This window comes from Podarcis raffonei, chromosome 9 (genome assembly GCF_027172205.1).
Source record: "Podarcis raffonei isolate rPodRaf1 chromosome 9, rPodRaf1.pri, whole genome shotgun sequence".
NCBI classification, from domain to species: Eukaryota; Metazoa; Chordata; class Lepidosauria; order Squamata; family Lacertidae; genus Podarcis; species Podarcis raffonei.
In genome coordinates this window covers 30790001-30813164 of record NC_070610.1, presented here as the reverse complement: position 1 = coordinate 30813164, position 23164 = coordinate 30790001, and the positions used below count along the sequence as shown (strand labels likewise).

Below are 23164 nucleotides of genomic sequence, written 5' to 3'. Positions count from 1 at the left end.
TCTGTGAATTTCAATAGATACTCTTTTCTATGTAATTCATCTTAACAATAATTAAATCAGTGGGATTGTGGTGCAATTTATTTCTGAGTTTCTTCATATATATATATTTTTTATAAACCAAGATTGTCCTCAGCATGCTTCTCCTTTCTCTTCTTCAGTAGCATTAGTTACTTTTGAAGATTCAAACTTAATTCTGTATGTTAACAGTGCTCCTTCTAGTCCAAGCCTCCTTTCCAGAGACTAGGCTGCAATCAACACACATCCAGTGTCACATTTGTGAATGTTTTATTTGCAGCTGTGTAGCTGAGCCCTAGGAAGATCAGTCCCGCTTTGCTGAACACCGCTGCTGGCTCCTATTCAGATAAAGGCATCAAAGCTTCCAAGCTTCTTCTTCTTCGCCGCCTGTCTGTCTCCTACACTGCGGCGATCAGGAGTTTGCCCCCTAAATTAAAACAGACAACCCATACAGGTAGACATGTTTTTGCAATGCTTACTACTCAGATCTCAACATGTGCAGCCGAGATGGAACAGCCAGAGAATGAAGAAAAAGAAGGTGTCAGCCCGACATGTATACAAGAATACATCTTAGATGAAGCTCATTTCTCTGGAGACAGCAACAGTAACTCAGAGAGGGTTGCAGGAACACTCCTGCTGTTCCTTTCAGAAGTCGGAAAGGAAAATAACATCTCCAAAACGATCTCACCTTAAGTAACTGAATTATGTTATATGTCAGTGGATCTGAGGATATGATACAGTGCAAAGAACCTAGTGTTCGTACAAGAGGATGAGGCCCTTGCGCCAGCACTGGAACTCAAGTTCTGGTACGTGTATGAGATGTGATGTAGTTTTGCAACTCTCGGCTGATTTCCTACTCCCCCTCTTTTTCTTCTTCTGTACCCATCCCCTCTCTTAATTATATCACCAACGATAGAACAAGGACTTGAGAAAGGATAACTAAGACAGCAAAGGAAGTTATTTGGAGGTAAAGTAAAGGTAAAGGTACCCCTGACCATTAGGTCCAGTCGTGACCGACTCTGGGGTTGCGGCGCTCATCTCGCTCTATGGGCCGAGGGAGCCGGTGTTTGTCCGCAGACAGCTTCCAGGTCATGTGGCCAGAATGACTAAGCCGCTTCTGGCGAACCAGAGCAGCGCACAGAAACGCCGTTTACCTTCCCGCCAGAGCGGTACCTATTTATCTACTTGCACTTTGACGTGCTTTCAAACTGCTAGGTGGGCAGGAGCAGGGGCCAAGCAACAGGAGCTCACCCCGTCACGGGGATGCAAACCTTCTGATCGGCAAGTCCTAGGCTCTGTGGTTTAACCCACAGCGCCACCCGCATCGCTTTATTTGGAGGTATAGATCAATTATTACCTTATAAAATTGACCTTATAAAATTGAAGTTGATACATGGTGCAGCTTTGTCGCAGATATTTTATAGAGAGAAAAAACTGGCAGAACTACCACTGGCTGCTTAGGCTGGGTTCTAAAATGTGTTGGGAGCTGCCTCGTTTCAAAGCATTGGATAGGGACATGATATGTATTAGACAACCATCACAAACACTATTAAATATACCATTTGGCCTTGCTCTATCATAAGGGATAAATGGGAATGCAAATGGGAGGGAGGGGGAATGTGTTATCAGTAGGGCATTAATATATGCATCATCCTTATGGCTGCAGCATCAAAATGCCAAACGCATGCAATTATTTTTTATATTATATTTTATAATATTAACTGGTTTTATTTATGTCCACTTCTTGGCCTTTTCACAGCAGATATCCAAGAGTAAATTCTCCCAAGTCATGGTTCTATAACAAGATGGGTTCTAAAGAAGTTTGGCATTACTAGAAATGTACCTCCCATGCCCCTTGTTCATTATAAGTATACTAGCAAATGTAGAATACAGTCACTCACCAAAGAAAAGATCTGGGAAACACTGGGTTTCTGACAGCCCAGTACAGGGTCTCTATCACCTTTGCAGCTGAAGTAAAAGACCTGCAGCTACAGGAACTTGGTGGACAACACAGAAAGCTCCCATGAGTAAAAGGCTGCTTTATGGCAGGGCAGATTGCTCTGCACTCCTTGAGTACCGGACAAAACTCCACACATACAAATGTTCCTTTATTGCAAAGGCATATTTCTAGAACCTATCAAAAACTAAAGCTTAAAAGAAGCACCTCAGATTATCAGCCAGATGTGATTTAGGAGCCCAGAAGAACAAAGCCATAAACTGTTATTGGATTTATAATAGAAAACTCTCTGTCTTTGCCATACTTGCATTCTGGCATTGGCACATGGCCAATACAGTAAAAGCAGCATAAATATAATAATCTGAAAATGGAATGGCTTAAATACAGCTACCCTGTTCTAAATTTTAAAAAAGGAATATGCTTTGGTTAAGCCCAAAGTCTTCCTGTGGAGCTCTCTGTGGACATTTCATAGCTCTTCCAAGGAACCTGTATCAAACGTTATATGCAGGGGAACATTTCATTATTAAGTTTCTTTTTATTCCCTGGGGCCACTTGGCTAATGCAGTGTGAAAGGCACTGTGCAAAGCTCTCTGCAACGGGGACATTCCAGGGCAGCAGTGTTCAAACTGTATTCTGGAGGAATCCTCAAGTTCATTCAGAGATTGAATGAAAAGATCGGTAATGGGAGAAAAGCTTCCCTGAAGCTTGCTAATCACTACTGATTTTATGCTGCATTGTGCAGCTGTACGTTGATATGTAGACTCCTCTAATATGGCCAATAACCTGTGTGAACACCCTAGAAATATGCCCCAAGTCCTCCAAAATGAACAAACGCATCCATAGCAGAGCCTTGGCAGTTCTGCAGCCATATGAAAAGTGTTCCCTCCAGACAGAAATGCTGAAAACCAGTGCCCATCACATTACCCAAAAGAAGCCTGGATAGCACTATGAACCATTCCTACCTCTCATTCAGGAGAAGGAATAGCAGCACTGCCTTCAGGGATTCTTAAGAGTCTCTTGTGTACATGCACTATTCAAGTTCTTGTTATGAACAAAAAAATTAAAAATAACAATATTATTAATGGGTACTTTTAAATCCAGCAATATTCCAGCTAGAACATAGTACAACGGAGGTAAAAGCCAACCTGTATCCCTGATAAAACTTCTCCATGAAAAGCAAGCATAGGTTTCTCTGTTTATTGACTAGCTAAAATATGCTGCAAAATAACATTCCAAGGCATTAAGTGGTGGTTTAACCATGACTGCATTTCTTTCCTTTGGTGGTGGTGGTCTGTTTGAAACCTTGGACTACTGTACACATTGACTAAACAAGAAGACACTGTTAAAAAAAAATCACCGCGATTAGAAGACTGTAGTACCAGCATCCAAATGAGTCAATTCTGTTGCTTTTCATAATCTCCTCTTCAGGTATTTGGTACTGCTTAGGATAGTGGGTTTAAAAATAATAATAATTTTGAACACACATAACTGAATGACTTCCTTTAGGCCTGTAAGAAGCCTGCATTTCTACCTCCTTGTGTATGCTGCTGAATATCAACCAGCAGTGACAAAGTAGTCTATCTCTTATTTTCCTGCATGTCTCTCCTTTGAGCGTACCAATTCTACTGAGTACTTTGGGCCCTTTGTGTTACTTATTGGTCATGACAGCCAGCAACACTCCTCTCCGATTTAGTGTTATTATGCCTCAGTTATCAAGGAATTCCTTATAGAATGACTCTTGCCTGTTTGGAATATTTCCTTTTAAATGCAACCATTTCAAAGCACTACCCTACTAACCACAACAGGAAAATGTCTCTATACATATCTAGGCAGTACAATTCAGCTCATCCTTTAGATATACTGCATTAAGAACAAGGGTGTTGTGAAACCCAAGAGCATCACCACATAGGTGAATAACCAGCCACAAAAGCATGTCAGATCGCACTGCAGAGCATCCACACTTGTGCAGTGTTAATGCAATATGTTTCATACCAGATTATCCAGAGATTTAGGGGTGGGGAAGGGAGGAGTATTAAATTGGAAAAACGTTTCAGCTGGCCTTTGGATTAGGACACTGTGTGGACAAGAAAAATATGTGCACTTCAATCCACATGAAACTGCCATGTTAATACACTACCAGAGGCTTTTTGTGTATTTTAGGGGTTTTCCTTTAAATATTCAGAAACACACACAATAAAATTAAATAAAATGCCATGTATTTTCCAAAAACAATATTCATCTGCATAAATGGTTAGGCTGACCCACAAATTAAGAAAATACTCCTAAAACAATTAAGCCAGATTTCAGATGGAAATAAGGGGAAGCTGGAGCATATTTTTCAACTGGCTGAATATTAAAAAAAAAATACTTAAAGGTTCACATGTAACCACCACTACAGCATGACTTCTTCAGCAGCAAAGTAATTTTTGATCATTACAATTTCTGTAATGATACAACAAATATACAAAATACACTTTGCATATGACTGCAGAAACAGCAGCTCTCTAGAGCCAAACATATAGTGTAATATAATAATAATGAGTCTACTTCAACAAAGTAGGATTTTAATAAGACTTTAATAATACTGGTGGCAAGCCAAATTACACAATGTCTTAATCTACAGAATGGTTTCAACATAGAAAATAAGAGTCCAGGAAAACATCACAATGTTTAAAAAACATGAATACCTTTGGGGTTGGAAACATTTTCTAAACATGCACAATTAGGCATTCCCTCCCAAAATCAAATAGAAGGGGAGATATTGAAAGCCCTTGATAGTTTTAGCCTGTTTCCAGAACTTATGGCACAGGGCCAGTTTTTAACAACTAAAAGCAAGCTAAAACCATAATTATGACATTTGGCATGTTCAACCTCAGTGCGGACTGAATCTCCTCATATCCCTTAGAGGGGAAGCAGTGATTAAGTTACCTTAGAGGCTGATCCCAGAATTGTAATGTGCTGGATTGTCTAGTAGAGATTTAGACCAATAAATGTGTCTCCTTTTAGACATTAAAATCAGTTCCAAACAGAGTCCCATAGGTGAAAGCCTAATGATTTATGCACTTATCCTCTGCTAAATGGAAGGTATCTTGGGGGGAAAGGAATTAAAGCTACTCTGAAACTACATCCAATACAAAACATTCTTCAAACATAATTGAACACATGCTCACACGCTACACTGCAACAGGAGAAGCAATTAAAGAGATGAACATCTGGTAAAATATCAAGGTGTAATGTACCAGTATGGATTTCACACAACACAATATTTTGACTGTTATAGAGACATCTAGCCATATTGCTTGAAAAATGACATTTTCAATAGTTTGTGCTTTGTGCAGACCTGCTAGGCTGGTAGATGCATCCCTACAGTTACACGTCACCACACAAGCTATCCAGCAGCTTTCTTGATCGAGCCAATATTCATAGGTTATTGCTTGTGACTTTGGTTCTCTTCATTCAGATCAGATGTTGGCACAGTGAACACACCTTTCCTATTGTTCATACACAAGTCCAGACCTCACCTATAGGTTCCATTTAGAAAAGATTTGGGAAACTCCAGGAAGTCAAAGCTTAAAACATATGGCAAGGAGGACAAAAATTTTCTGGGCCTGACATATTCCTTAGATGTCTACTTACAACTGTAGTGGGCTATTAAAAAGTTATGCCAAACTTCAAGATGAAAGGCATTAGCAGCTTCTAAGAAAAGGATAATCACAATCTTCTAGAGATTTAATTAGATGTAACTCACAGAGGCTTTTGACACGGTCTGCTGTTAATTGAATCAAAATCAATGACTATCTTACTGCACTTAGGTTTGAATTTCCTGGGGAAGAAATGGAGAGAGAGAGAAGGAGAGAGATGGATATTAGCTAGTGAAGTAGTTAAACATTTTGTTTGCTTTGCCTCCCAACTAAATTTTAAGAAGGCGAAAATATCATTGGATTCACTCTGTGTTTCATCTCTATAGGAGCCAATTATAGTGCACCATACTGAGAGAAACCCGGACAAGAAAGTCTAAGACAAAAAGACACATGGGGTTGCTTAGTTTGTATGTTCTTCAGCTATTGGAGTTCATAAATTAGCCAGGAGTCAAAGGATTTCTAACAACCTAGCTGCAGGAGGTGGCATCATGTAACCAGTCTTTCTGTAACATTTGATATTTTTTCATGCCAATTTTTTCACAGAAAACTTGCAAAGTTTGCTTCAGTAATTTCACTGCAAAGGGGGAAAATATACTGCATTATGCAAGGGATAGAAAATATAAACTAGTGGAAACTGGAATAATTTTTAAGTTACAACTTTAGAATTGTAAAATTAATATTGCCAACAAAGCTCATCCTTTTACATCATTAGAGCATCTGCTGCAGCAATTAGCAAGAAAGGTATTTGGGGACTGTGTGTATATTTTACAATCTACCAGTAAACAGAGGATTATGCAAATAGTGTGGATTTAGTGTCTCATTAAGCTTGACAATTCAGTTCTAGAGATTCATTAAGCATAACCATATCCTCACAAATCAATACGAAGAGGCAAAAGCAGCCAAGAGAATGAAGGACAAGTTTGGGAGGAGGGTGGCACACACACTTTATCCAGCCTATCACTTGGAAGCGCTGGAGGCACCCTAATCATGGGCAACCTCTGGAAATATTTCACTTGCAACAGAATGAGTTATGCCTCCACTTCACCTAGTGCCCATGGTAGACATATAATACAAGGAATAACTTTAGAACAGAATTTCAAATGCTGCATTATTGGCTCATGATTTCTACTTTAGCCCAGGAGCTAGAAGTCTGCTTAACGTTTTCAGTCAGAACTGTTAAAACATGCAAAACTTCAAGAAGGTTCTACATTAATATTAAGATTTTCAAGTTTTTAAATTCATAATAATTAGCCTTTCACCACAGCATCATAAAGGTGTTAAACCATTAGTTGAACACATTAACCTCCCTTAGTGCCTTATAAAATATACCCTTTTTTTGTCTTCAGGCCACATTCCATGAAAAGATCTGCTTGGTTATACCCGAAGGCTGTGTACACAGTCTCCTTTAGTCTGCATAAAGTCCTCTCGTATCTATCATGGATCTATACTGCAATTTCTTCTGGAGTATTGCACTTGGATGGGGTGTTGGGGTATTAGGGGAGGGCAGTACCTCTCGTGGGGAACACGTTGTGCTCCTTCTGGGGTAGTTTGTCCACCTTTGGTCTCCCCCTTGCACTCAGTTCTGACCTGTGGCTCCTAGAAGCTGCCAGCATGTGACAGCGGCCACACCCCAGGAAACAGGACATCCCAGGAAATGGCTTTGATTGGCCAGCTAAACCAGGTGAGGTGTATAGGATTGCAGCCTGATGTTTATCTTTTATGCTCTTACATGGAAGTAAGACACTGTTTTCTGAGTGAGGAAGCAGAGGCTTCAGCTTTAAGAAGTAACTTGCTAGGAATAACCAAAGACAACCTTTGTAACACCTCTGCTGCTATATTCTTTAAGCACAGCCAATATGACAACATGCTATACAGCCTATATTTTACATGAACAATAAATTCTTATTTGGCAGAATACAAACAAGAATAACACCGCAAACAATAAATACATGCATTTTGCAATGTACAAACATAGGCCATATTTCTTAGGGAAATACTACACAACATAGGAAGAAGGTATAAGGTTTTCCATAAAGGTATCTTCCTCATAGATAAATAAATACGACCTGCTTTTCTCTACAGGTTGGGGCAGGAGACTTGTCTGCCATGATTTTCAAAGAATCCAAATATATTTGGTGGCAGCCACTACATCCCTTTTTGCACAAAGGCTGTGAAATAGGTTACAGAAAAAGCTTACAGCAGGCAACCACTTCCCTGTATTTGGCCCTGATCCTTTGAGCCCTTAATGATATCATTTCACTTACTTGCATCATGAATGGGAGGAGGCCTATAGCTGAATAGGTGTGGGGCTTCAGAACAGCACAGAAGCATATGAAAGGATGGAAGGGACAAAAGATGCAAGAGCCCATGCATTACCTCACCTGTATATAATTCCAGCTAAATCAAACAAGCGTCGTGCAGCTGTCATCTCCACAGTATCGTGATATTTGTCAGACATAAAAATTACTTCTTTTATACCTATGAGCGGACACAACAATGAGAAGCAAAAATGTTTAGATGCATTCAAGGAAAGACAGAGTTAAATTTATGTAAAAAAGTAACATCTACATAAAGATATTTTTAAGCAGAAGAAATGTATGCAAATCTGCCAATTTCCAAATCAGCTGTGCTCCTAATAAAGCAGCCCCTTATGTGCAGCAGGATTTCCCACCAGTGTATACAGAAAAGGGAGAAGGCAACCCCTTGCTCAGAGAGTTCTGTTGGCAATAGGCAGGAGTAAAAGCTCTGAGGTTCATGGACACTATTTTAATTACAGTCATACCTCAAGTTGAATGTGCTTCAGGTTGAGCGCTTTCGGGTTGCGCTCTGCGGCAACCCGGAAGTAATGGAGCGCGTTGCTTCCAGGTTTCGCCACTCGCGAATGCGCTCAAAATGACATCACGCGCATGCGCGGAAGCGGCAAAACGCGACCCGTGCATGTGCAGACGCATTTTACGTTCCATTCAGGATGCGAACAGGGCTCTGGAACGGTTCCCGTTTGCATCCCGAGGTACCACTGTATAGGGTAAAACCCATGAATTGGTTTAGGCGTGATTTGACTAATAGGGCAATTTGTCAGCTTTTAGAAAAATTGAATGAAATATTTGCACATAGTTATGTTCACACTAGATTGTCTAGAGATCTGGAGAGGATGTTAGCATGGGGAATTTTTTTTGAGCCATTATTTGTTTCCTATTCAGAGTGTCCTCCGCTTAACCCACCTAGTTTTCTTTAAACCAAACCACTTGTTACCAGTTAAAGAGTTTAAAGACATGCTGATACTGCATGTTACAAACAAGTTAAAATAGGGCATCCAACATTAGCAACAACTAGAACCGGCATGACAGATCTAGAGCATAGGTATTTTGTCCTATGATGCTGCTATATAAAATAAAAAAGTAGCTTAATCTGGGAAGAGATGGGATTGTTAATGAGGCCAAAAACTCTGAAGGTCATGGAACTTCAAAAGTGGAGGAAGACAGATTTAGCCTCAGGATTTTCAGGCCCAGCACTTAAGAGGGTGCAATACCAAAAGTGTTATATATTTTCCCAAGAGGATCTGTAGAGTTATTGGTGGGATATATAAAGAAAGCTAGAGTAGATGGAGCCACACACTGAACTGCAACTGTGAAATTGCTGCAACCCAATTGTCTTCTGCTTTGCTGGCATTTCTGTTTCCAGAATGCGAAGCTATTACTGTCCATCAGTGTGCACAATGTTTCACACTGAAAGACAGGAGACATTTCTTCTCTGAAGAATTTGTATGTATCGTGAATTCATCCTTAAAAAAACACAATAGGACAGTCTCACGTAATTACTTAAAGCAGATTCTGGACAATTTCAAAGCACTCATATCTCTTGCAATTTCAGTTTCTGCTTCCATGGCTCTTCCCTACCCCCACCGGACTTGCAAGCATTAACTGTGACTGTGCTGAGCACAATCCTACAAATTTTCCCATTCTGCCAACATGTCAATATTACATCCTGAACACACAAAGAACAGAAAAAACCAAGAGTGATAACTGACAATGAGTCTGACAGGAGAGGGTTGAAATAGTGATTGCTTTAAGAGCTTAACTATTTCACTGCTGCATATAAAGCAAATGAATATAATGGCAAATGAGTTTATTAGGCAAATGAGTTTATTAGGCAAAATCGAGATGGACCTAGATTTCTAAAATGCCCCAATATTACATGGTGTCATTTCCATCAAAAATTAAGAAATACATACAATGTGCTGAGTCTTTTCAAGAGCCATATCCCATGTAAAATGTGGAAATTAACCTTTGATAACTAAAAATTTAATTATCATTAAATCATACTTGTGTTTATGTACCTTACACATACTTTATTTCACTGAATCTTATTTTACATTTATCAATTTATTTATTTATATCAAATTTATGCCACTTCACATCTCCAAAGGAATCTCTTAAGTGGTTTACAGCCTGTCTTAAACAACAAAACTGAAAATGACCAAATATATATATATATCAAACACTATGAATGAGAATCAGATACAAATACAACCGTGATCCATGTTTAAAGTAGCATAATTAACACATAAAAAGAAAATATTCTCTTAAACATTAAAAAAGAAAATCCACAAAAAAGTTCCTGGTAGCATTACGTATGATTTAGAAGCAGCTCATTCGCCCCCTTCATCTAAGGCAAAACAGTATCATACAAACACCTTTGGGAAGAACGGAAGGATATACATTCATTAAATAAATAAATAAATAAAATAAAATAAAATAAAATAAAATAAAATAAAATAAAATAAAATAAAATAAAATACATACATACATACATCATGCCATCTCCGACTCAGGTAGGGCCTTACTCTATACTGCTTCAGATTCTTCCCCTAAGTGGCATGAAGCTCAGTTGGTTAGAGCATGGTTCTGATAATGCCAAGGTTTCAGGTTAAAGTAAAGGGTAAAGAGGACCCCTGCCCATTAGGTCCAGTCGCGGACAACTCTGGGGTTGCGACGCTCATCTCACTTTATTGGCCGAGGGAGCCGTCGTGCAGCTTCCGGGTCATGGGGCCAGCATGACTAAGCCGCTTCTGGCGAACCAGAGCAGTGCACGAAAACGCCGTTTACCTTCCCGCTGGAAGGTAACCTATTTATCTACTTGCACTTTGACGTGCTTTCGAACTAGGTTGGCAGGAGCAGGGACCGAGCAACGGGAGCTCACCCCGTTGCGGGGATTCGAACCGCCGACCTTCTGATCAGCAAGTCCTAGGCTCTGTGGTTTAACCCACAGCGCCACCAGGTTAGATCCCCGCAAAAGATAGCTGCATATTCCTGCATTGCGGGGGGAGGGGGGCTGGACTAGATGACCCTCGGGGTTTCTTGCGACTCTACAATTCTATGATTCAAGCAACATTAAAACACTCAGAAACGTTGCAACGCAAACTATCACTCCGGGTTGCAAAACACATGCAAAATTCAAGTTACCATCCTATAATACGTAACTCACTTTTGTATACCAGATGATTAAATTCAAAAATGCAAAATTAAAGAGTGGTACCCTCACCCTCTTGGTGACCCCAATAGGGATAAATCTCTTGGACGTCTCTGCTTGGGGGACAGGGGTCAACAGCACTGATGGTCTGCACTGGCACTGCAGTGGTCCTCTTATTTGGTTTGTGGGCAGGAACACCAGTCAATTAGCTGTAACTGTCTCCACTCTCCTACTACTGGCTGGCAGGGGAATTGGGAACAAGGTGGGCAGACAGGTGGAATAGTCTCTCCCAGGATCCCTTACTAGCCGCAACAGTCAGACAAAGCAGGGCAGTGTCTTCTCAGAGGCAAGGCTGCGTTCTATTTATAGTTTATTTTGGCACTTTTATTTTATAATTGCCCTTTACAATAGACTAAGTAATTGTGTCATGGCCGTGGTGTCATTAGGTATAACTTTTTCAAAAAACAGTGCATATCATTTCCCCCCTCCTTACATTTCAGCCCTGATAAAATGCTTAAAATCTACAAGGGAATACTTGTGAGAAGTTTCTCCACGTTTCTAAAAATTTGGCCTGCCAATCCAGTTGATTAACATTAAAATTTAATCAAAACAGAGCCATTTATATTGCAATTAAAGCTCTTCCACTTGTGGCAGAGGAAATTAGTTGTATAAAAGCCCAGTGCCTGAAACCAAGTGTCACTCTCCCAATTTTCCATCATAGTGAAGTATGGCCAAGAAACAAGACCAGAATGTCCCTAGAGCCAGTGTGGTGTAGTGGTTAAGAGCAGTAGTCTCGTAATCTGGGGAACCAGGTTCGCGTCTCCGCTCCTCCACATGCAGCTGCTGGGTGACCTTGGGCCAGTCACACTTCTCTGAAGTCTCTCAGCGACACTCACCTCACAGAGTGTTTGTTGTGGGGGAGGAAGGGAAAGGAGAATGTTAGCCGCTTTGAGACTCCTTCGGGTAGTGATAAAGCGGGATATCAAATCCAAACTCCTATGCAGGCAGGAGAAGACTTAGAGCCCATCCCAATGGGACACCCCTTTATTTTCTCCCAAATAAGTGAGGGTTGCCATTCATCCCTACAATGAAAGTTCACAGAGAAGTGTCAGTCCCCACTGGTCCATTGATTGGCAGTGGCGTGCCAGAATTTCAGACCCAAAGATGCTGAGGATTAACGTGGGACCTTTTGCAAGCACAGAATATACTCTAGCACTGTGGTATGGAGATTTCCCAAAGTAATGTGCTGCACTTGGGGAAAGTGTGCCTATGAGTGTTAACAGCGGGTGACCCAGGTCTCATTGACAAGAGATCCGGTACAGATGCACATTCCCCCCTCCCCCAGACCGCAGGGATCTGTGAAATATATAAGCCTTCATTCTGCATCTTGTCATAATAATGGACATTTTACTAGTATCCAATAATCTGAAGAAAGGACTAATGATCAGACTAGCACACCTGCTGCAGTGGTGAAGATTTATCACTATTGTAATGAAAGACATAATTATAAGAGAGATCATAGAAGTCTCTGTGACATTTATGACCAAAGAGATAAAATCTTCAAGTGTCGACCATGTCTGACGCTCAAATTAAAATGTTACATATATATACTCCCAGCAGATCTTGTGACACACTCAGTTTATTCTCTCTCCCCCACCCTCACCCCCATTTTCTGTTCGCGATGTGTCAGAGAATTGTAAATTGACACTAATTATATGCAACGCCTGCACAGTTCCTTGGCAGCTCTTGGTCGAGGAAGAGGCAAACTTGAATTAAAAACAAGCTAAGAATCACAGAGGATGCAATTAGCACGGGAAAACCTGGCACCACTCAAGTATAGAAAACACAAGGAGTGTCTTAAAGGTTGATAGTGCAATTAATTTAGATCTAAACAGCCGCAATTTGGAAACCAAATACATCTGTGATGAGGTACCCATGAACAGACAGTGCAGCAACACTGACAAATCAAGCTGGCACCTTCCCTTACCTGCCTGGATGATGAGCTTTGCACATTCATTACACGGAAACAAGGCAACATACATGCTGCAGCCTTTCACATCAGCAGAGTTCTTGTTCATTATGGCGTTCAGTTCAGCGTGACACACTGATTAAAGATAAAAAGAACCCAACAAATATTCATATGAGCGTTCATTAAAGTGAGTCATCAATCTGAAACTTAACAAAGTGTTACGCTGCAAATGCCTGCGTCCTTCCAGAAGCAAACAGCCAGCACAATCTGTCACACCAGAGAGAAATTTAAAGTGGGGAAGGGGAGGGGAAATAATCCAGAAATACCAAGATCAATGAAGGTCAAGCAATCTGGCCAGGCTTGCTGTGAGTAATGAAATCATTAAGCACATTAACATGGCCATTCGTGAACACCTACAGGACGAAGCAAAGCCATAGGCTGAAGGCCAAGTAGTTTCAGTCACCCTAAGTGTGGCAATATCTCACGGCACCAGTGCTCCCAGAGAGCTCTAATTGCCATTATAAAGGAGCTCATTTGTGTGTTTACATGCATGGATAGGAATGTTCTTTTGATTATGCAAGTGCACTCTGTGTTCTTAAGAGCAGAGGGAATTATGAAGTAAAGCCAAGCAGCTCTCACCTCCAGGTAAGATAGCTGGCAATGAAGCTTGAGAAAAAGCGACCAGCACTAAGAATGCAGTTTAGACAATCATTTTGTACCGTTACCATCTTCCCTAGCACCTATTAAGAGTGTCTTAATTGCTACAAGGTCATCTTGGAACAATCCAAAAGTGAAGAGGTTATTTCTAATTTCCAAGAAGCACCATATTAGGCTCCTGTGAAAGAACAGTAACGCCGTAAGGAAAACTCATTTTTGTTGTCGTGGAGAAATCCTATTGTTTCCAAGGTTTTATATAAGGGTTAACAGTTATGTAAACTGTCCTGGGTTTTCTTCTAGAGCTGTGGAGATAAAATGTTATCAGCAGGAAGCCAGCAGGTCACCTGAGTGACAGCTTAACTGCTGTTGTTTACACTGCTTCAAAAAGGAGATAACTAACTGAGTGAGATTTCTGTCTTTTTAAACAGGTGCTAAGGCATCAGAAGCTAGTAAATTCTAATTGGTTAGCTACCAGGTGCTCTGCTTCATTCTTCTGCACAATAGCTATAGGCCAATAAGGGGACACAGTTCTATCCAAATTTAAATGTTTGGCACCAGAGAATCATTATTTAAAGAAATCATTAAAAAGTAAACTAGCTAGTTCATGGGTAGGCAAACTAAGGCCTGGGGGTCGGATCCAGCCCAATCGCTTCTAAATCATGTTTTTCCTGTTGTTATTCTGTCTCTCACAGCTACAATAAACCAAACATTAAAATTATGGACTGGTCATTCCTTCGTCAGAGGGCAAACGGGCAAATTTATCAGGGGATCAAATACTTTCCCCCCCTCACTGTAAGTGTTCCAGTTTTCGAACGTTTTTAGGAAGCCAAACGTGTGGTGCAGCTGTTGGCTATTGTTTCCAGGGCACCTGCACCAATCAGAAGCATCACCTTGGTTTTCAAACATTTCGGAAGTCAAACAGACTTCTGGAACAGATTAAGTTTAGTGCTTTTGTTTTTGCTATTTATTTTGCGTTTTTGTTTTTGAAGCTTTTTAGGTTAATTTGTTTTTGTGACTGTGTGGAACCCAGTTCAGCTACTGATAGATTGACTGTGTGACTGCAGGAATGGATAAAAGCTCCCCATCCAAACAGTGACTATCATCAGTGCAGGTAAGAATTTTTTTTTATCTTCTATAATACTGTCTTATTTATTTTATAGTATAGTACATTGATTATTGCTTTCATGTTATGGATCAATGGTCTTGTTAGATAGTAAAATTCATTGTTAAACTGCTGTTTTAGGGGTTGTTTTTAAAAGTCTGGAATGGATTAATCTGTTTTGCATTACTTTCTATGAGAAAGCGCGTCTTGGTTTTGGAACGGACTTCCGGAACGGATTAAGTTTGAGAACCAAGGTACCACTGTACAGTGGACCCCCCCAGATACGAATTAAATTCGTTCCAGGGGTCCATCCACAACCCGAAAAGTCCGTAGGCAGAGGCACCGCTTCTGCGCACGGTGCGATGGAGCGCTTCTGCGCACACACGCGGCGCACAGAGCACTTCTGTGTATGTGGCGAAACCCGTAAGTATATACTTCTGGGTTTGCCATGTTCATAACCCGAACGTTACGTATCCAGGGCTGCATGTAACTAGAGGGTCCACTGTATTTTGTTCTACATTTAACTTAAGCAATTTGTTTGCAAAGGAGGTCGGGGGTGTATTTTGAGATAAAATAGAGGTTGCCAACCTTTTTGGACCACTGGGCCCATTTGTAATTTTGGACACCAGTAACAAAATGGCTGTTGTGAGGTGTGTAGGAGAACAAAAAATGTATGCCACGTTGAAAGAGCAGTAAAAGGCAGGACCGCAATATGGTGAGGCTTGTCCCACCTCATCTGCCACCCTCATTAATGGTGGGGAAAGGACACTTAAATCAGGCAACACCTCACTCACTGAAAGAAGCTCTTTGCACATCTATGTTCAGAATGGAAATGGGATGCTCAATCCTAGCATCTAATGAAATGTGGACATGTTTAAGGGGGCTTTGAGCAATCTACCTGAACAATGGCACTATTGCTTTAAACGAACATGCATTTTAGCGCGTGCGCGCTCTCTCTCTCTCTATATATACACAACAAAACTTAACAAACTACTAATTGCTCATTTCTTAATACTATTCACATATGGCACTAACCTAATTAAAATACTACTACAGTCCAATTTTATTTTGCATTGCCTAGCCTGTGTTGTGACTTGTAATATGCTTTTCCTAAAACACATATTTACAATTAACACTGAAACTCTTGTAAGGTTTGAAGAAATTCTGTTCAACTTCAGTTCTTACAAAGAATAAATACTATAGTTGCCTGATTTTGGGTAGATAAACAAACATTTATTCTACTTACACTAGCTGCTAGGCAAGCATTCCTATAGGCTTGTACAAATAAAACAAAAAACTTAAGATGACATTATGTGAATGCCTTTTTTTATAGAGGAAAATTTGGTTGTAAAAGCCTCTTTCTTTAATATGAAAGAGAAAAATGTTTTACAAATAAAAGCAAGGATATTACAGTGGTACCTCGGGTTAAGTACTTAATTCATTCCGGAGGTCCGTACTTAACCTGAAACTGTTCTTAACCTGAAGCACCATTTTAACTAATGAGGCCTCCTGCTGCTGCCGCGCTGCCGGAGCACGATTTCTGTTCTCATCGTGAAGCAAAGTTCTTAACCTGAAGCACTATTTCTGGGTTAGCGGAGTCTGTAACCTGAAGCGTATGTAACCTGAAGCGTATGTAACCCGAGGTACCACTGTACTTAGTAAGTAAAAACAATAAGCGATCTGGTATAGATATTGTATTCCTTACCATATGGATATTTTGTGTCAAGTTTACTATCTGCTGTTCTGGTCCAAGGTAGCAAGTCATCACTGCATCCATTAGGCATGCCGTTGTATCCAATCCCAACAATCTTGTTTTCTGAATTCACAATACATGCACCAACCTGAAATGAAATGAACAACTTTGTTTCTTGTAATAGGTCAGATATTTTGGTGATCCCATACTCACCTGGTTTCTCTGCCAAGGCAAGTGGTACCCACCCTGTTGTAGCTGGAGCTATACTTCTCCATAAAGGAAACCCAAGTGAGCCTGGTCTGACCTTGAGCATCAACACTGAAAATGTTCAAGCACTATGTAAGCATCATTTGAGACCGTGCTTCTTCATTCAAACTGCACCATCCTGAAGAGAAAAGGTTCCTAGCATAACAACTCAATTCAAAAACATGGAAGGTACAGAAATGCTTTTTATTGTGATGCTTTGTAGGCTAAGTTGGTCTGTTCCTACTTAGTGACATGCAGGTAAAAATGCAAAAGTCAGAACCTCAGTAAAAACGTACCATATTACATGGCTAGATCAAACTATAATCTCAAATACACTAGCTTATTCTTCAATTATTTTCATCAAGTGCATTATCTGTAAACTGTAAGTATTTTTACTTCTTATGGGGAAAGGAACCACACAGCTCCTCATCTAGTACTATAAAAGAACAATCTTCCCAAGAAAAAACAGCTCAAGTTACAACTTGATAGATAAAATCCTCATTGTAGTTTCCTCTTTGCTCTAACTTTGGATATCCTTGTAATTAGATTGTGTTCAACGACTAGAAACTTATTGCCAGTGCAACATAAGCTACCTGGGCACTATATTCTTACCTGAGAATTTGGATCTTTGCTTCTTTGTGCCGACAAGAAAGCTACAGCCATGAAATATTCAGGCCACTCCAAATAGTCATCACGTTTTTTACAGGGTGTTTCACAGCCATACCTACAAAAGTCAAATCAAATGAATGACACTAATGGTTACGATTTGCATGAATTGTTTTATTTTTTAAAAATAGTCTATTAGGTATACTTTGACCCCAGTGTTTGAGTCTCTGGAAATAAGTCAATTACCATGATGTAAAATTCCAGAGTGGCATGAGGGTTTAATTAGTACAACTAAGAGAGCAGCATCTGACCAAAAAGGTTATAAATTCAGATCAGGAATTTAATAGTGGAGAATATCAGTGTTCCATATCTACCCAGTGCCATACGAGCAACACTTCTTTTTCAACCAAAAAGGCCAAAAGGAGACTAAATTATCTCATTTAAAGCAGCAATTTGCAGTCTTTAGGCAGCGCAGTGCCAACTATTATCTATCCCTCAATGTTACCTTCTTTAGAGAAATATGCAAAAGGTTATGTTCTTTGCTCCAGCATTACTGACAGTTAAGTTGCTTGAGCAAAGATACCTCTTAGACCAGCTATTCTAATTGCAAGCATATGGTGCGATATCATTTGTTACAGCTAAAATATAAAAATAGAATATGAGGCACTCTTTGCTGAACATTTCTGGTGGTATCACTGCCTGCTAAGAATGGTTTTCAGTTACACTGCCCATAAATAGTGTTGCCAATGTGCATTCTAATGTGAGGAGTCAAGTCTTTGAATCTCTCTATAGGAGTCTATAGACAGTAATGGCCCTTTTGCCAAATCTCTACAATTGGGAAGCATGAATAGGCAGGTGGAACAATTAACCCCAAATAGGAGCATTTCAAATAAACTCATTTCTCAAACAAATACATGGTCTAAAAGAGAAAAGCCTATGTGTACGAGTTTCATTCTTTAGATACATAACTAGAATAGGGCAGGAAAAAACCTTAAGAGTGTGAGAAGTGGTCTGTGACTTGCAAGAGGTTTTGTTTTCCATGGTGTGTACTGCACACACCAAATATAAAGGTAAGGAGACCCCTGAATGTTAAGTCCAGTCACAGACGACTCTGGGGTTCCGGCGCTCATCTGCTTTAGTGGCCGAGGGAGCTGGCGTTTTGTTTGCGGACAGCTTCTGGGTCATGTGGCCAGCATGACTAAGCCGCTTCTGGCGAACCAAAGCAGCGCACGGAAATGCCGTTTACCTTCCTGCCGGAGCGGTACCTATTTATCTACATGCACTGCATGCTTTCGAACTGAACAACGGGAGCTCACCCCATCGCTGGGATTCGAACCGCCGACCTTCTGATCGGCAAGCCCTAGGCTCTGTGGTTTAGACCACAGCGCCACCCGCGTCCCTTACCAAATATATCCACCAAATATATCCACCCCAAATTTTGCCAGGTACACAAAGAAGCAGCCTCCCTCTTTCAGCCTGCCTTCAGCTCCTTGAAAAAACTAACATGTCTCCCAGCCTCACCTTTTGTCACACAGCCATAGCACCTAAAACTCTAATTTGTAGGTTTTGTATATACCAAGACACCTGTCGTGCCAGCATTTCCTAGGGCACCTCAACCGCATCCAGCATCTCAGAAAACAGAAAGTGACAGCTTTGAAATAACTCCTTTAGAAGTCACCAGCAAGAATCATAGAGTGCAGCAGAGTGGCACTCCTCTATTTTATTCCTAATGTACAAAACAAACACTGACATTTTTTTCATGCTTAAATCCTATAGTAAAGGTTAATCCTTCCACCTTTCTGTAATTGATTTTTAGGCACAGAACAACCTAGAAGGCCAAAAAAACCACTAATAGTGTTTCATACTGTGGTTGTGATATATTGGAACAGATTATCTTTTGCTCCCATATAAACTATTGCACATTTGAGTCTCACATGTACCAGGTAGAAATGCTTAAAGATGACTAAGAAGGTGCATAAAGACGTAACTATCCTGCCCCTTGCCGTTGATACTTAAACACATACAATCTTTGAAGTGAATGTTGATCTCCTCTTCATCCCTCCTTCAAGGGATAACAACAAAAACAACAACCACTCTCTTATTTATACCCTGCCCATCTGGCTGGGCTTCCCCAGCCACTATGGCTGGGATGATTGATTTGCTGTTTGTTTTAGTTTGCTTTCAAGCACTTTGCATACTTAATATTTAGATTTTAAGAAAGTTTCAAAACACTTTTAATGCATACTGTTCTTTACTCTTGAAACAATACTTTTAGAGTGGAGAGTGGGGACAAGGGCATTAGCTTCACCACTATCCCTATCAATGAGTTGGACAGCATCTGTTTGCCGTGAAGTGTCTCCTTTATTTGTGGAAGCTTCCCACACAATACAGAACTCTGAAAAATAAGTTGTACATTGTTTGGGAAGGCTCTGTGAGTAGAAGCAGGCTCCCCATTGCAGAGAGCCATTCTCCAATGACAAGGGCGAGGAGACAAGCATGTGCAGCTAGCATGCTCTTCCCAGCTCTCATTTCTATTTCCTTGTTAGTATAATGCCTGAAGAGGGCTTTAGCACTGTGTAAACCCAGCTTCTTCAGTGAATGGACTTCTTCAGAGTTTGATTCAGGTTGGAGACTCAGACTGAAACCCTACTCAGGCAAGCCTATTCACAAGCTGAATCGCTGCATGAGGAGGGCTGAACTAACTTTGCACCTGACATCACACCTTCCCACTACCTGGTATTTGCACAAATGCCTCTGTGTGTGCAGCAAATGGGTTACATGTCAGTCTTTGTGTGTACAGCTACATGTGCAAAGACCCTCTCCCTGAAAACGTTCATATCCAGGGCTAATCAGACAAGGCAAGACTGGTTGGTGTATCCCCACTCCCTGCCCATATACTAATTCAACTTGAATAGGGCATATATACCATTATGGGGCAAATAACGGTGAGCTCTTTATGTGTCTTTATACACCCAAATTTTCTTTTTCCTGGTACAACAGAAATAATTTTCTCCTTCATTATGCCACTTCCACACTGGTATCTATGGAAATGTCTAGAGAAAAATTACAAGAACAAGCTCTCTTCTCAACATTTTTACTCCTAGGGGAAACCACCTGAAGGACAATCATTACTTTAGTCTAAACTAAGACATAGGAGGTATAAGGTGTATAAATTGGATTTAGCTAAGACACCAGTCAAGACAAAGGCAATTTGTTCATTACATCATGACAGAAATTCTAGTTTAAAGGCACAGGTGAGCTTAGACTTGAAATTAAACTATTTCAGCTCTTGCTGAACAAGGTTTCAGTATGAAAGATACCATTCTTTCTTGGAAGACAGACACAATGGATGGATTCAGATGACTTACTCCCTCAGGAGAACATAGAACCATCAATTTACAAGAACTAGCATCTTCAGAGGACCAAGCCAATCTGCAAAAGGCTCCAAGGTCACTAAAATTGTGGCTAATTAGATTTGCTGATAACCCCTCCTATACTGAACATAGTGTAAGTCATCCTGATATATTTATTTTTAAAGAGCATTTTAAGGATGTGAAATAAGGAATCTTGCAGAAATGAAAATTAAGGCTAAGGTACCAAATATAATTCCTTAAAGTATGGGGGGGTACAGTACAGTGGTATCTTGGGATGTGAACGGGATCCGTTCCGGAGCCCCATTCGCATCCTGAACAGAATGTAAGACGCAACAGCGCGTCTGCATGTGTCGCCGCTTCCGCGCATGACGTCATCTTGACCATCTGCGCATGCGGCGAAACCCGGAAGTAACGTGCTCCGTTACTTCTGGGTCGCCACGGAGCGCAACCCAAAAGCGCTCAACCTGAAAGCGTATTTATTCCGAGGTATGACTGTACTGTTATGAGTTGGGGGGGGTAGGCTGTATGCGAGATCCTTCAAACCCCTGTATCCAGCAAGTTTTTAAACTATAAGCCAGACTAGCTTCCTGTGTTGAGGTGGTGGCCTGGGTGATGGGCCATTAAGGAAAACAAAGGAAAAGAGCTTTGAGTGAGACAGCAAATGGGTGAGGCCCCTCCCTCAACTCACAGATAGTTAGAAGGACAAAGCCTGAGTTCAGAGTTAAGTTGCAGTGATTTGACTTGGAAGTAAAGCAGCAAGATGCAGAGAAAGTCAGTTTTGATTTTGTTTGAATCCAAGGCTTGGGCTATGGGAGAAACAAGATCCTTTCAGAGTGTTAAAGCTGTGAACCCTTCCATTGTAGACTCAAGTTATGTATGTGTAAATAAACCATGTATCATAAAGAAACCACAGTCTCCGCTGTGCCTCATCTCCAAAAAGAAACACAAGACCTAGGTACACATCTAGAGCCCCTGGAATCTTGCACCACTCAGAAATTTGTGTGGCATACAACAAAACTGTACTATCAATAAACCACTGTTAGTATATAGATGGGAAGTAAAGAAGCTCTAGTATTTTTTGATAAAGACTGAGACATCAAAACTTATCAACAACCTGGATTGCATTCTCCACTATTCTGCTTCTTTGCTGCTAATTTAGATTTATTTGAGTATAAAGAATAAAGAGCATGGTCTGCTATCTTAGAAAAGAGCTTTATGACTCTTTCTTAGACAAAGCTCTATAAACCAGTGGTAGAAAAAAAGCTTTTAACACATATTCATTCTTATGTCTAATCCTTGACCACCTGTAGAATCAGAGAATTGTAGAGTTGGAAGGGGGTCTGAGGGTCATCTAGTCCAACTCACTACAATGCAGGAATTACAGCTAAAGAATCCTGGACACATGGCAATCCAACCTCAGTTTAAAAACCTCAAATGAAGCAGAGTCAATCTGGTCAAGGAAAAACCTCTTCCCCAAAGCTGTTAAGAGACACTGCTCTTAAGGTAAGATAAAAGTTAACTGGTTAAAAGACTGGCTTAAATTTGTACGAAACCAGCTCATTTAAGAATTAAACAGGTAAAGGGACCCCTGACCATTAGGTCCAGTCGTGACCGACTCTGGGGTTGCGGCGCTCATCTCGCTTTATTGGCCAAGGGAGCCGGCGTACAGCTTTCGGGTCATGTGGCCAGCATGACTAAGCCGCTTCTGGCGAACCAGAGCAGCGCACGGAAACACCGTTTACCTTCCTGCCGGAGCGGTGCCTATTTATCTACTTGCACTTTGACGTGCTTTCGAACTGCTAGGTTGGCAGGAGCAGGGACTGAGCAACTGGAGCTCACCCCGTCGCGGGGATTCGAACCGCCGACCTTCTGATCGGCAAGTGCTAGGCTCTGTGGTTTAACCCACAGTGCCACCCGCGTCCCTCATTTAAGAATTACCTTGTTCATAAAACATGTATGCATTCTGTGACCCATATGTACCTGCCCATAATGCATTACAAACTGTCTGAATTTGCTCATTTCAGACTCATAAACAGAAAAATATTAATAACTGTCTCTCGGTAGTATTTTATCATATTACTCAGCTCACGAATTCAGATATAGTAAGGCTTTGGCAATACTCCACCTACCAAAGACCACATTCATCACCTTGGCTGGATTCCTTTGGACATTATTAACCTTCCTTCCTTCCTTCAAGGGCATCAACTGCTTCCTTTCCTTTAGATTTGTCTCCTTTCATTTCACAATCAAAATGAAGCTGAAATGCTTGCATAGAAAGGCCTTTTTTATCTAAATAGTTGTGTATGTTTTTTTAATTGCATGCTACCCCCTGCTCAGAATATTGACTGTAATCAAAACCTTTATAGAAGATAATATTGTTTAGTTTTATGGATTTCCAGGCTTTTGGCAATAATCAGTCCCGCCTGACACCATCA

At 40.7% G+C, this 23164-nt stretch overlaps 1 protein-coding gene across 1 annotated transcript in view; it reads right to left on the bottom strand.

The window, feature by feature from the left end:
• Positions 1-4529: 4529 nt before the first annotated feature.
• The window catches only part of DCTD (dCMP deaminase), a 22375-nt gene continuing 3740 nt past the window's right edge, over positions 4530-23164 (bottom strand). Inside the window, exons 2-6 of the mRNA XM_053402701.1 lie at positions 17362-17473; positions 16516-16651; positions 13070-13186; positions 7995-8091; positions 4530-5795 (exon numbers count right to left, since the gene is read on the bottom strand). Coding sequence (XP_053258676.1) covers positions 5717-5795; positions 7995-8091; positions 13070-13186; positions 16516-16651; positions 17362-17473 — 541 coding nt within the window. The 3' untranslated portion in view covers positions 4530-5716. The remainder of the gene's footprint in view (positions 5796-7994; positions 8092-13069; positions 13187-16515; positions 16652-17361; positions 17474-23164) is intronic.